We start from the raw sequence: 12,561 nt of genomic DNA, 5'->3' as shown, positions 1-12,561 counted from the left end.
GTTAATGATTTTACAAAGTAAACATCACATCGAATGGCAGATTTAACACAGTGGTCAACATAATCTCAGGTTCAGGATAGGTTTTTATATTTTATATTATAACTGACTATGGTTTTAACAGAATACAATTTTTTTAAACATCAATTTGAATAAATTTGGTGGGTTTATCAAGTTTGGTATCTAACTAACTTCACAAACGCATTAGACTAGTGTTTCTGAGTCTTTCTGTGGCCATTTACAGTGTTTTCCCTCGTTTTCCTATGATGTGCAGGTCTGTGATTGGCCACACGGGGGGAACACTGACGTATAAGAGGTCACCAAGCCACCATCTTGGAAGATGTTCAGGGCTCTCTTCCCTCTGATGTGACCCGGAAGAACATCTCCAGACCAGCGTCAGTCTGTTTTGCTGTGACTGCTTGATTAGACTTTGTGAACATTTAAAAAGTAGGAGATGAGCAGGGAGATAGGGTAGTCCTTTGTATTTTTGTTTTGTTTTCAGGTTTAGTTAGTTAGGTTTGTAATCATTAGTTGTTTTGTTTGTTATTTCGGCATATGCTCGTCCCTGAAGCCATCAACCCAGCTTTTGAAGCAAATAAACCTGCCATTTTCTGGTTTTCATTGTGTCCAGTGTTTGGCCTGTCAGCAGGTCTGGGGAGAGAGCCCACTCTCTTTTTCTGTTACAGCCTGACCCTAGACCGGGTCATAATGCTTGATTAGTAACATTATCACTTAGCAAAATCAGTACATGCAACATTAGGCATCAGTTCAGCCATGTGACACTGTGATCCTGATATTATTAATTTTAACACTCTGGGGTGCACAAACTCACCCGCAAATCAAATTTGATGCTTCTGTATATGCTTCTCTATCTTTGCGCTAATGCAGTGCAGACATACGGTTCAAGCATTTCCTGAATCTGTAGAGTCGCCCTTACCATTCCAACTTATTGTGAGACTGTATGTGACTCAATCTGGAGTTGTGAGGCTGAGAAGAGGGTTTGAGAAACACAGTGTCTTTCTCTCACCGTGTGTAATTGCTGGATTTGTGTGTCTGTCTACATTTTGTGTGAAACTGACCAACAGACACGCAGGAAATCACTAACGACTGACGCATCATGTCACAGACCCTTTATTCTTCATTCAGTCCTCATTGGAGACAAGTGTGAAATGGCTTTTACAGCCGCTGAAGTTGCTGCATCAGTTTTGGAAAGTAGATAACGAAGCATTTTGATATGAAACATATGGGTGTCATGTTACATGCGAGTGCCTTTAAAGGCGAAAATCTGCCCCTGTATGTCTGTATGTTCTCGTTTTTCAGTGGCACAGTATTTACATTTTGTTCCTGCCTTGTTTGATCAGGAACAAACTAGACTACAATCAAAATGAGTTGAACTAATATATCTGGCTCATAATCATCACATATTTCAACAGTTTCATTGCAAACTCTCTAATTGGTCAATCAAGTTTCTTTCATTGGCTAATTTGAAGTGAAGAGGTTTATCCCTTTACAGCTGTGTCTAAAATCAGTTAAACTGGTACAATCACTGATGGGGTGTCATTTCCATTGCACTTAACTTTTAACTTGGAGGGTCAGAGGAATATTTGAAACATGTTTTAAAGTATTTAGTGTACATTTACATATTTAATATGCAAATTTCTTCTCTCTCTCAGGAAGTGATGAGTGTTGAACACAGAGCATTGTTCAGTCAGTCAGTCATTACGGGGACAGTATGGAGTTCAGGTCTCTCTCTGTAATACTCTGTGAGTAAATGTTCTCTTATGTCTTCATTAGAGTGAGAGCTGCTGTATGAAGTTGTTAATATTCAGTCTGAGGGTTCTGAGTGATCAGCTTCTGTGTGATTCAGTAACTGAATGTAGTTCAGATAGTTTAAAAGCTTTTCTTTCATGCTGAAGTCAGAGTGCACAGAGCTTCAGTTTCAGCTGGGGGTCCTTTGACATGTTTATTACAGTAAATTATTAGCATAGCATCCAGTCTGCATTGTTATGAGGTATTTTGATGAAAATTCTAAGAATTAACTGCAGAATGAAGGCATCTTTTAGTGAATCCATGTTCCACTTGATTTATGTCTTTGACTATATTTTCAATACTCTGTCGCTTATGTGTTTTATTGTACATTTTAATTCAGATCATATCACAGAGTATATATCAGACTCTAATCATGTATTAGTGTCAGTACTGCAGTACTGCTGTTGTGTTGTAGACACTCTCAAGCCGATGCAATGCATTTACTTAATTCACTTTTTTCAAATGTGTCCGGATTTTAAAAATATATATATTACATCAACACCAATTTGTATTAATGTTGACTCACTTTTACCAATAAATATATTGATGTAATATATTTAATTCATGTGGAAATCATAAACATTTGAATCACTCTTTTTAGTACATAAAATAAGTTTACAATCACAGGGTGACAGAAACTGTAATGTGTGAAACAACAAAGAATGAAAAGCTTTTGCTTTGAGATCTACATGACGATACAAAGACCCTCTACACCCACAAAATGTGTTTTTTAAATAGATAAGAGTTCTTGAGTGGCTTATTATGGTTATGTCGACTGATATTTCTATCAGTTGTGTTACTATAGGACAGTTCACAGTTCACATTTTTTATTCTTAGTTCTTCTGATGGTTTGTGGGGCACTACACAGCAGCTTAGATTTGTATGGATGTGCTTGAACCTATCAGAGCCCCATATACCAAATATGGTGAGAAGATGTGACAGGCCCTGACAAAAGCCACAAAGTGGTATGAGCCACAAGCACCAACATACAGTAGCTTAGCATGCAGTGGTTTCACCACAGCACAGGTTCATAACAGCTCATTAAAACCTCACTGCCACAAGTTTAGAAAATAAAGACTCAAATCTGAGCAAATAAATATGTGTTTTTGTGTGTGGAGCTGTTAGCTTAAGCTATTTTTTAATTTATATCCTTGTAATACCAGAGGACAATGTTAAAGCTAAACCACCAGCAATTCCAGCTCACTGAGGCACGTTTAGAGGATAAAGACTCAAAATCTGAGCGAGTGAAATTGAATGACTGGTGCAAGAGTGACCGGAAGACAGAATCCTTCTAATTATGAAAGTTATAGTGGGATCTTATTATTGCTGCTGGTCTGCCTTCATTTCAGTCTGTTCATAGATAGAGATAGTATGCATGAAACTGGTGTGAGGGGCAGGGTTTAGAAATAGGACAGGAAGAGGGTTTTAAAATTAGCATAATTATGCATATTCATATTCATAGATGACATTTTTAATGTCATGAGTGTTGAGGTTTAGGAATGTTTTTGTTTCATGCAATATACATACTATTTAGCCTCTTAGCTCCCCCTAGTGGTGTTTTTATGAACTGGTCACCGAAGGGTAAGGGGGGAAAAAATCAGCTGCCTCCTGCTGGTCAAAGCAGATGTAACCTGCTAAGTGTTAGCCAGAGTGTGTGTGTGTGTGTGTGTGTGTGTGTGTGTGTGATATATATATATTTTTATATTATTTTCATACAGTAGTGGAAAATAAAGTTAGGTGGGAGGAAAAGATATGAGGACTGTGTGTGTAGGACTGACTTTAAGTTGAACTGAATCTCCAGCTCCATTCGACCCATTCAAACTCATTAATTCTACCTGTTAATATTTCATATTAATGCATCATATCCTCTGTTTCCCTCCTTTAGTGCTGATTGTCCTCATCCACAGTGGACAAACTCAAGGTGAATCACTCACATGTATTCACATACATTTTCAATTTAAATTCATATACATTCAGAATTTAAATCTTTGTTTTAATAGATGGCTGTGAAATTTGGCTCACATGTAAAATTGCATGTTTGAGATCAGTATAATATGTAAATTAAGCTTATCAAAGTTTCTATGATGTTTAGTTGATCAGTGTAGATCTGATGTCTTTCCTTTAAGGATAAATGTTTGTTGTTGTCACAGATAAGCCAGCAGTTATAATTAAAGACCCTCCAGGTCGAAAAGAAATAAATATAGGAGAGACTGTCACTCTAAAATGTGAAATCCCGGGGGGAGAAGGTCGTACGTGGACTTATAGCTGGTTTAACAATGGGAAAGAAGTTCATCGCTCTGAAGAACGAAGTGAATACACGTTTCAGATGACTGCAGATTACAGCACAGAATTTACCTGCAAGGGAACCACAAGATCCAGTGATCCTGTTAAACTCTCTTTGTCAGGTGAGTTTGTTTATCTTCATCATGTTTATCGTGCATGCATTCATGTACTTTGGGGCATTTCTTTCTAAGCATGCAAAATATAGTGCAGTGTCAATGCAAACAGATGAATTTAGCACAGTGTAATTTACCAAGACTGCAAATTATGCCTGAGGATGGCAGTTGCATGTGTAAATTAATACCAGGGAGGCACAGCTGCTAATCTTCTGTGCATTTCCCATCATGGATGCATAAAAATGTATGTTTTATATTTATAATTGAAAAATATCTTTTAAAGTATAAGAAATGTCACAGGATGATAGCTACACTTTGCACGATGTGAACATTTGTGAGATCAGACACTGATGTTCAATGAGAGGGCCTGGCTTACAATCGACGTTCCAATTAATCCCAAAGGTGTTCAGTGGGGTTGAGGTCAGGCCACTGGGGTTCCTCCACTCTAAGCTCATCAAACCATGTCTTTATGGAGCTCACTTTGTTCACAAGTGCACAGTCATGCTGGAACAGGAAAGGGTCTTCCCCAACCTGCTGCCACAAAGTTGAAAGCATGTTATTGTCTTAAATGTCTTTGTATGCTGTAGCATTAACATCACCCTTCACTGGTACTATAAGAGGCCCAAACCCTGAAAAACAGCCCCAGACCATTATCCCTCCTCTGCCAAACTTTGCTCTTGGCACTACGCATTCAACAGGTAGTTTTTTCCTGGGACCTGCCAAACCCAGACTCAGTCAGACTTTCAGATAGTCAAGTGTAATTTATCACTCCAGAGAACTTTATCCACTGCCCAGAGGTAGTGTGCTTTACATCACATCAGCTGAAGCCTGGTATTGTGCCTTTTTAGGCTTGTGTGTAGCTGCTTGGAAACTCATCATGAAGTTCCTGATACACAATTCTTGTGTTTGTGTGTTTATAGAGACATACTGTTAGCAGGGACTGAAACACCTTAAATAAATAATTAGAACCAGTGTCCACATACTTTTGGCCATACAGTGTATGATGATCCACCTTCTTCACAACCTGCCAGTTCTAGTATGTTTTTGATGCCACTTTGATGCTACTTGATGCCACACTGTGCCCAGTCTGTTTCTATCACCCATTTACCTACAGCAGCTGCATTGTAACCTATTCATTATAGCCTGTTAGATTTTATTCAGTCAGATTAATCTAAACTAATGTACACATCTTTATTATTATTCATCAATGAATTAATTATAATAAAGAGGGTGTTAATTAATTTAAGTAATTAGTAAATCTAAATGTAAAGTTTTAGTGTAAATTAAGTAATTAATCAAGCATTTATTTATTATTTACTGTAATAAACTGATGTTAATTTACAGCAAAAACACTGCAATGATCTACTGTATTCTTTACCTCCATTTATTAGTCCTGGTGGTAGACTCTTCACAGCCAGCAGTGCTATCATGCGTACATGATGTCATTGGTGTAATTGTGATTGATTATAAGAGTTCATTTACATTAATTTAATGCACATACAAAGAGATTCTGAATGATTCTGAATGTAAAGATGAAATGCGACTCATGTATGAGAACAGTGTTAATCATTCCTTAAAAACGAAATAGTTTTGGTTTAGTTTTTATATCAACACTAAATACTGCTTTGACTGTCATGTGTGTAAGAAAGCCCAAACGGAGCTGCATTTGATTACAACAGTTTGTGAAGAATGCACAGGAAGCTTATGTCTGTAAATATCCAGCAGGGGGAGCTCTAGCTAGTTTTACTCAAGGGATGCATGATGCCACAATTTCTTTTTAATCCAATACAAAACAATAACTGAATACTGAGAGAATTCTTTGTTATTTAGGAATGAAAACCAGTAAAAGGGGGGACATTAAAAGGTACATTTGAAAGCCTTAGTATTAAATAAACTATTTAGGTAAATAACGCCAAATGAGCTTTCACTGCATCTCATATGGCTGTCTGTGCCCTGTGAGTGAGAAAGGCAGAGGGAGAAGGCAGAAAGAAAAGTTCCCATCCTACACATTTATTTGCTATTTTTTTCCCACCATCATTTCAATAATACTGATGTATATTCAGTTTACTGCTTAAAGAAAACACCTAGTATCCATTTTGTCATGTAAGAACAGATTCTCAAAAAGAAACATCAGGATTAGAAGTATCAATATTTCAGTACTGAAATGCCCCATCTCTATTTTACTCATTGATCAAATGAAAAAGGTGAAGGACCACACTTTAGTTTGTGTGATTTGGTTGCAGACCGTGATGTTATTGATCAGAACACACATCATCAAGTGTCACACAACAGTTTAGCAAAATAGATCAGTACTGATTACAAAATTAGTTCTCATAGTTTATTAGTTCATTAGTTCATTAGTTCATGTATCATTATTTTAATACTATATATCAACCTTGGTTTGGGGATAAGATGATCATTTTATTTTTTCTATTTTTAAAGCCTTTTTTTTGGAACATGCTGGCATCAAATTCAAAAAAGGCATATATTTTTCAAAAAACAATAACATTTCTCAGTTTCACCATTTGATGTGTTGTCTTTGTATTAATTTAAATTAAATATAGGGTTTAAATGACCTGAACATCGTTGCATTCTGTTTTTATTTACATTTTATACAGCGTCCTAACTTTTTTGGAAATGGTATTGTATTTTATAATATAAGTATTCTGCATGTAATCTTTAAGTAATCAAAGTGTAGAGGTGCATTATGTGAGCTACTACTGAAAAATAATCATGATTTATAGTCCACATAGATAATGTAAACAATTACTGCAGAATTAATGGTTCTGAAAATGTTTTATTTTGTTTCCACAGAGAGACCAAAAGCTGTGGTGTCCATACAGCCTGATGATCAGGTGTTCAGAGGAGAGACTGTCACTCTCAGATGTGACATACAGGGAGAAGGAGTCTCTAACTGGCAGTACAGCTGGTTTAAAGATGCTTCATCCACTCCTGTCAGTAAAGATCAGCAGTACAGAATCAGCTCTGTTACAGAGTCTCACAGTGGAAAATACACCTGTAGAGGAACAGAGAGAGGAACATCACGCTACTCACATACCAGTGATGCTGTTACACTGACTGTATCAGGTGAGTGAGATCATCTCTTCAGAGATCATTAACCTCAGTAAATACTATGAATATACATGGCTGTGAATGCATGAATAAAACTATATAAAATAAATTAACAAAAACTAATAAAACTTAAGGAAAAAATAAAACTGCTGGGAAGCTCCAACTTCATCAGTATAATACTCAGAGACAGGCTGCACAAAGCACTGGCCACTTTCCCAACATGCTTTGCAAACAAGTCAATTACTAATTAAATTAAAATTCAATTAAATTAAAATTCAACATTTTAACTTCTTTGACAAGATGAGTTTTCTCCCAGAAGCCTAATGTATGTAAGGAACACATTAGATCACTGCAGTGTGAAGTGTTCCTTACAGTGTGAGCTGCATTTAATTAATTGAATGTAATTTTTCAGATTATTAAATTTCTCCATACTGATTCAGAAATTAGAACCAGCATATACTAATGTTTCAATATATCAGCTGTTTCAGTTCTGATTTTAGAGTAAGATTTTTTATTTATTTTTTTGTTGCTAAAGTTTTATCTATGTAACTTGAGGATTTTATGTAGATTAACATCACAGAAAATGCAAAATAATAATAATAATAATAATAATAATAATAATAATAATAAAACAATATTGTTCTAGCAACCAGTTTTAATTCCATTCTACACAAAATTTTATGAAAGTAGATAAAACTAATGTTATTACTATTTTTCTCCCTTCTTAGTTTTATGTTAAACTGTATAACACACATGTTCATTAATTAGATACTGTCAGGACAGCAGTGACCTGTTCCTCCCTGTTACCCAATCTTATTTTAAAGTTTATGTATGTTTATTTAATAAAAACATTAACAGATTTACATGACTATTTTCCAACTGCTCTCTTTCCCTTAGAATTATGCTGGCTGCTTTTGTTGCTGTGTCTGATATACATAAATGAGTTCTGTTCTGATTGGCTGTGGTTCTTTCAGAAAACTAGTTGAAGCACTCCTTTTAACATGAATGGGTGGGGCTAAAAAACAATACATTCAAAAATTCTTCTTTTACAGCTTAGTTTTCATATATGGACTGTGTGGACTCAGGAGTGAATAACACGCTTTGAAACTGTAATAATTTTTTACCTACTACATCAACATATTTTATTTGCAACATGAGGGACATTCAGTTTTCTGTTATATGGGCCCTTTAAACATGGGAAATATTCATCACAGTGATATTTCAGTGCCTGCGCTGACAATATATGATATACTGTACTCACATTTAACCTTCTCCAGTCATGTTAAACCATCATTGGAAAGCGTCTTTGAAGTAGAGGTATTAGGGGTAATTATAATTAAAAACTATAAAGTTATTTATATTGCTAACATAAGTGATATCTGGCATATTAGACACATTAATCATAATATGAATTTTAAAAATCCAAGAAATTTATTTAAAACAAACAAAAAAAAACTTTAAATACACAACACTAATCTTTTTGCTCCTCTCCTCTGTTCTCACAGCTTTACCCAGAGCTACACTGACTGTAGAACCCAAATGGAGTCCTGTGTTCACTGGAGAGTCAGTCACTCTGAAGTGTGAGATAGAGTCTTACAGTAACTGGAGATATCAGTGGTATAAAGGCAGCAGTAGAACTGCAGTCTATCAGTCTCAGACAAACACCTTCACCATCAGATCAGCAGCAGATCAGGATCAGGGTCAGTACTGGTGTAAAGGACAGAGAGATAACAGACCCTCATCATCACAACCCAGCAATCCTGTTACTCTCACAGTGAAAGGTAAGATCAATACTTTTGTGTCCTCACTGCATTTTCTGTAATGTTTATCATTTAATAGCTTCAAAAATGAGTAATTAGTACTAACAAATAATAATGTTTTTATTACAGTATATCAATCCTGTTGTGGAATAAGACTGTGCTCTTGCCTCAAAAGGTGGTTTAGTGTTTTATAATCAGTATTCAGCATGTAATATTTAAGTAATAGCAAAATGTACAGATATGATGAATTTAATAAAATAGTATTTGTTTAATCTGAATGTACTTTGATAAGAACACCAATGAAAAAGGAACACCTGCAGTACAACTATACTCAGTGCTCTCTAGTAGACACTACAGGAGCCTGAAATGCCAGTGTAGTAGATCTCATGTGCACTGCAGGTGTTTATTTATGCAGCAAACGACCAATTTAATTGAAGAACATTTTGTTTCTCGTTCTTATCTTTTTTGGTAATGTTCTTTTTATTGGGGAAAGTCTTTTGAAAAGAACATAGAAGAAAATACAAAATTCACATTATATCAAACAACTGTAACAGTACTTCAATTCACACCATGATTATGACTATCTAAGGACAGTTCCATTATGATCCTACTCAGTTGCTTTACTTTCAATGTTTGTCTGCTTTTATATACATATATACACAAATATACACATAAATACATACATACACACAATCCTCTTTTTGTAATTTTTGCTTTTCTTTTGATAAACATATTTGATAATACCATCAATATCAATAATCATTATAGAGGGAGAGGAGAAGAAAAAAAAGGTTACATTTTAAATTTCTGACTTTCCCTTCAAATTAGCTCCTTAAAAACTATTTACATTTTAAAAAAGGGGAAGTGTGTTCTTTAATTGAGAGGAGAGGAAATAAAACGATAGGTCATAAAAAACCTATGTAAGTTCTGGGCACCAGGGTCTTATATGTACTAGCCACTTAGACCAAATCTGACAGAATTTGCCAAACTTAATTCGTAAGCAATAAGTAAGCTTTTCCATAATATAAATTTCAGGCCTTCAACAATTTCTTATCATTTTGACCTAAGTCCAACGAATGATTTCCCAGATAAAGAAAACCGAAGTCAAAGTGTATATTCATCTGAAATATAGTACAGAGAGCCTGATGGATAGCTTTCCAATACCCAGACAGAACCATACATTCCCAAAAGATATGGAAATGATTTGCATTGGCTGAATTACACATTCTCCAGCAGTTGGATCCCTGAACCTTGGTGTCATTTCTGCACAGGTGTAACAAAGAATCGAGGGGCATTTTTCTAGCAAAGTTCTCAAGTTAAGGAACTTCTTGTTGCCCACTTATGTTGACATATTTTTTCCCAATTATCCTCTGACAGTGATATGTTCCCCTCCTTCTCCCACTTTTCCTTAATATAAAATGTATTATTTTTCTTACAAAGAGATAGAGATAATCCTGTAGAGAGAGTCCTGTCTCTATAGCTTGTGGATTTACATATTTGAAAGATTCACTGAAGTAACATTGCACTTGAAGATATCTATAATAAATCTTTCTGTTCCAGTCCATATTTTTCTTTTAAAGACTGAAATACTGCCCATACTTTAAAGCCTTTGTCTTCTTTATTAGGGGGAAACTATCATAGGCACACCATTTCAACCATCTTATTAAATCTTGTATCCCATTTAAAGTATTTATCCTTTCCCAAATGTTCATTGTTAGATTGATCCAGGTATTCTGCCTGTCCAAAAGCTGTTTCATTAATGCTCTGTGAACTATCATGGCTTGCTATGGGAAACTCACTGCCAATGCATTTTCAATTTCCTTTCATTTTGCTATATAGTGCTCACTACTCCAACATATTACAGGCCTTAATTGAGAAGCATAAAAATAATCACAAACAGGGGAGGGAGATTCCTCCTTTTTCTTTTCCCTGCTGTAGTGTCATATACTTAATTCTAGGTTTATGTCCCTGCCAAATAAACCGGGAAATCCATGTGTCCCATTCTCTAAATTGCTGATCTGATATCTCTACTGGTAGACTTTGAAAAAGATAAAGTAATTGAGGTAGTACATTCATTTTGATTGTTTCTACCCTCTTGATTAAAGTGAGGCATGGGATAAGGTTCCATCTTTACATATCTGTCTTTATTTTAACATTTAAGGACCATAGTTTACTTGAAACAAATCTGACAATTCTTTTGGTAAAAACACTCCTAAAGACTTCATTTTAATTGATTGCCAATTGACTTTATATGCATCCCTGAGACTTTTAGCAGGGACGTAATTTAATGTAATCACTTGAGTCTTTTGTATATTAAGTTTATATCCTGAAAGAGCCCCATACTCTTCTAATGTATTCATCAGTGCCAGGAATGACTGAGTGGGCTGCCCTAGGTACACTAAAACATCATCTGCAAATAATGCAAGTTTTTGTTCGATACCAAATACCTCAATTCCTTTAATTTCTCTGGACTTTCTGGTTACCTGACTTAAAGGTTCAATAAATAAAGAGAATAACAAAGGTGAAATTGGACACCCTTGTCTAGTTCCTCGTTCTAACACAAATGAGCTTGAGAGGTCTCCATTTATTTTAATTCTTGCACTAGGCTTAATGTATATTGTTTGAATTATTTTAATGAATGCAGGATGGAAGCCAAACTTCTTTAGAACTAAAAAGGACCCCCTAACCGAACTGAATGCCTTCTCAGTTAATGTATCTCATTATATGTAGGGTTCTCCTTATGTTGTCCTGTGTTTTTCTGTTGTATAAATCCTGTCTGGTCTAAATTAATTAGGTTTGGCAAAAACGTCTCAATTCTTTGTGCTAAAATTGAAGTGAATAATTTATAATCTAAATTGAGAACGCTGACCGGCCTATAATTCCCACAATCTAGACTATCCTTTCCCTCTTTGGGTATAACTGAAATGATTGCTTCCCTCCATGAGGGTGGGATCTCACCTGTTTCTCTTACCCAGTTCATGGCCAACAACATGACTGGGACTAATTGTTCTTTAAATATACCACTCAGAGGTATATCCATCCTGTGGATTTTCCTGGTTTTAATCTAGAAATGGCTAAATTCAATTCCTCAGCTGTGATCTTCTGTATAAGTCTTTCAATTTGTGAATCTGTTACTACAGGTAATTCCAGGGAGTCTAGAAACTTGTCAATTTGTTGATCATTTGGCACATGTGGTTGAGAGTACAGATCTTTATTATAAACCTCAAAATTTCTTGTATCTTGTATTTTCTCTATTTTAGATTCCATCACATTAGTTTTCGGGCTTCTAAATCTAAGAATAGTACTATCCGCTTGTTGTTTTCGCAGTCTGTAGGCTAAGAGCTTTGCTGATCTTCCTCCAGCTTCATAATTTCTTTGTTTCAAGTACATATGTTTCTGTTGTATTTCCAAATTGTAATTATCATTAATTTCATGCTTTAATCTATTTATTTCCTGTTTGCATGGGATGTATTATAATTAATTGCCTGTAAGCTTTTTAGTTGTGCCTGCATTTGTTCTCATTTCTG

At 35.3% G+C, this 12,561-nt stretch overlaps 1 protein-coding gene across 1 annotated transcript in view; it reads left to right on the top strand.

Annotated features, from left to right (window-relative positions):
• Positions 1-1,725: 1,725 nt before the first annotated feature.
• Positions 1,726-12,561, top strand: part of LOC118801919 (Fc receptor-like protein 5) — a 28,798-nt gene continuing 17,962 nt past the window's right edge. Inside the window, exons 1-5 of the mRNA XM_036562325.1 lie at positions 1,726-1,760; positions 3,692-3,727; positions 3,957-4,211; positions 7,017-7,289; positions 8,780-9,055. Coding sequence (XP_036418218.1) covers positions 1,730-1,760; positions 3,692-3,727; positions 3,957-4,211; positions 7,017-7,289; positions 8,780-9,055 — 871 coding nt within the window. The 5' untranslated portion in view covers positions 1,726-1,729. The remainder of the gene's footprint in view (positions 1,761-3,691; positions 3,728-3,956; positions 4,212-7,016; positions 7,290-8,779; positions 9,056-12,561) is intronic.

This window comes from Colossoma macropomum, unplaced genomic scaffold (assembly GCF_904425465.1).
Source record: "Colossoma macropomum unplaced genomic scaffold, Colossoma_macropomum, whole genome shotgun sequence".
In the NCBI taxonomy this organism is placed as follows: domain Eukaryota; kingdom Metazoa; phylum Chordata; class Actinopteri; order Characiformes; family Serrasalmidae; genus Colossoma; species Colossoma macropomum.
Note: the sequence above shows the minus strand (reverse complement) of the source record. Positions and strands in the feature narration are given on the sequence as shown.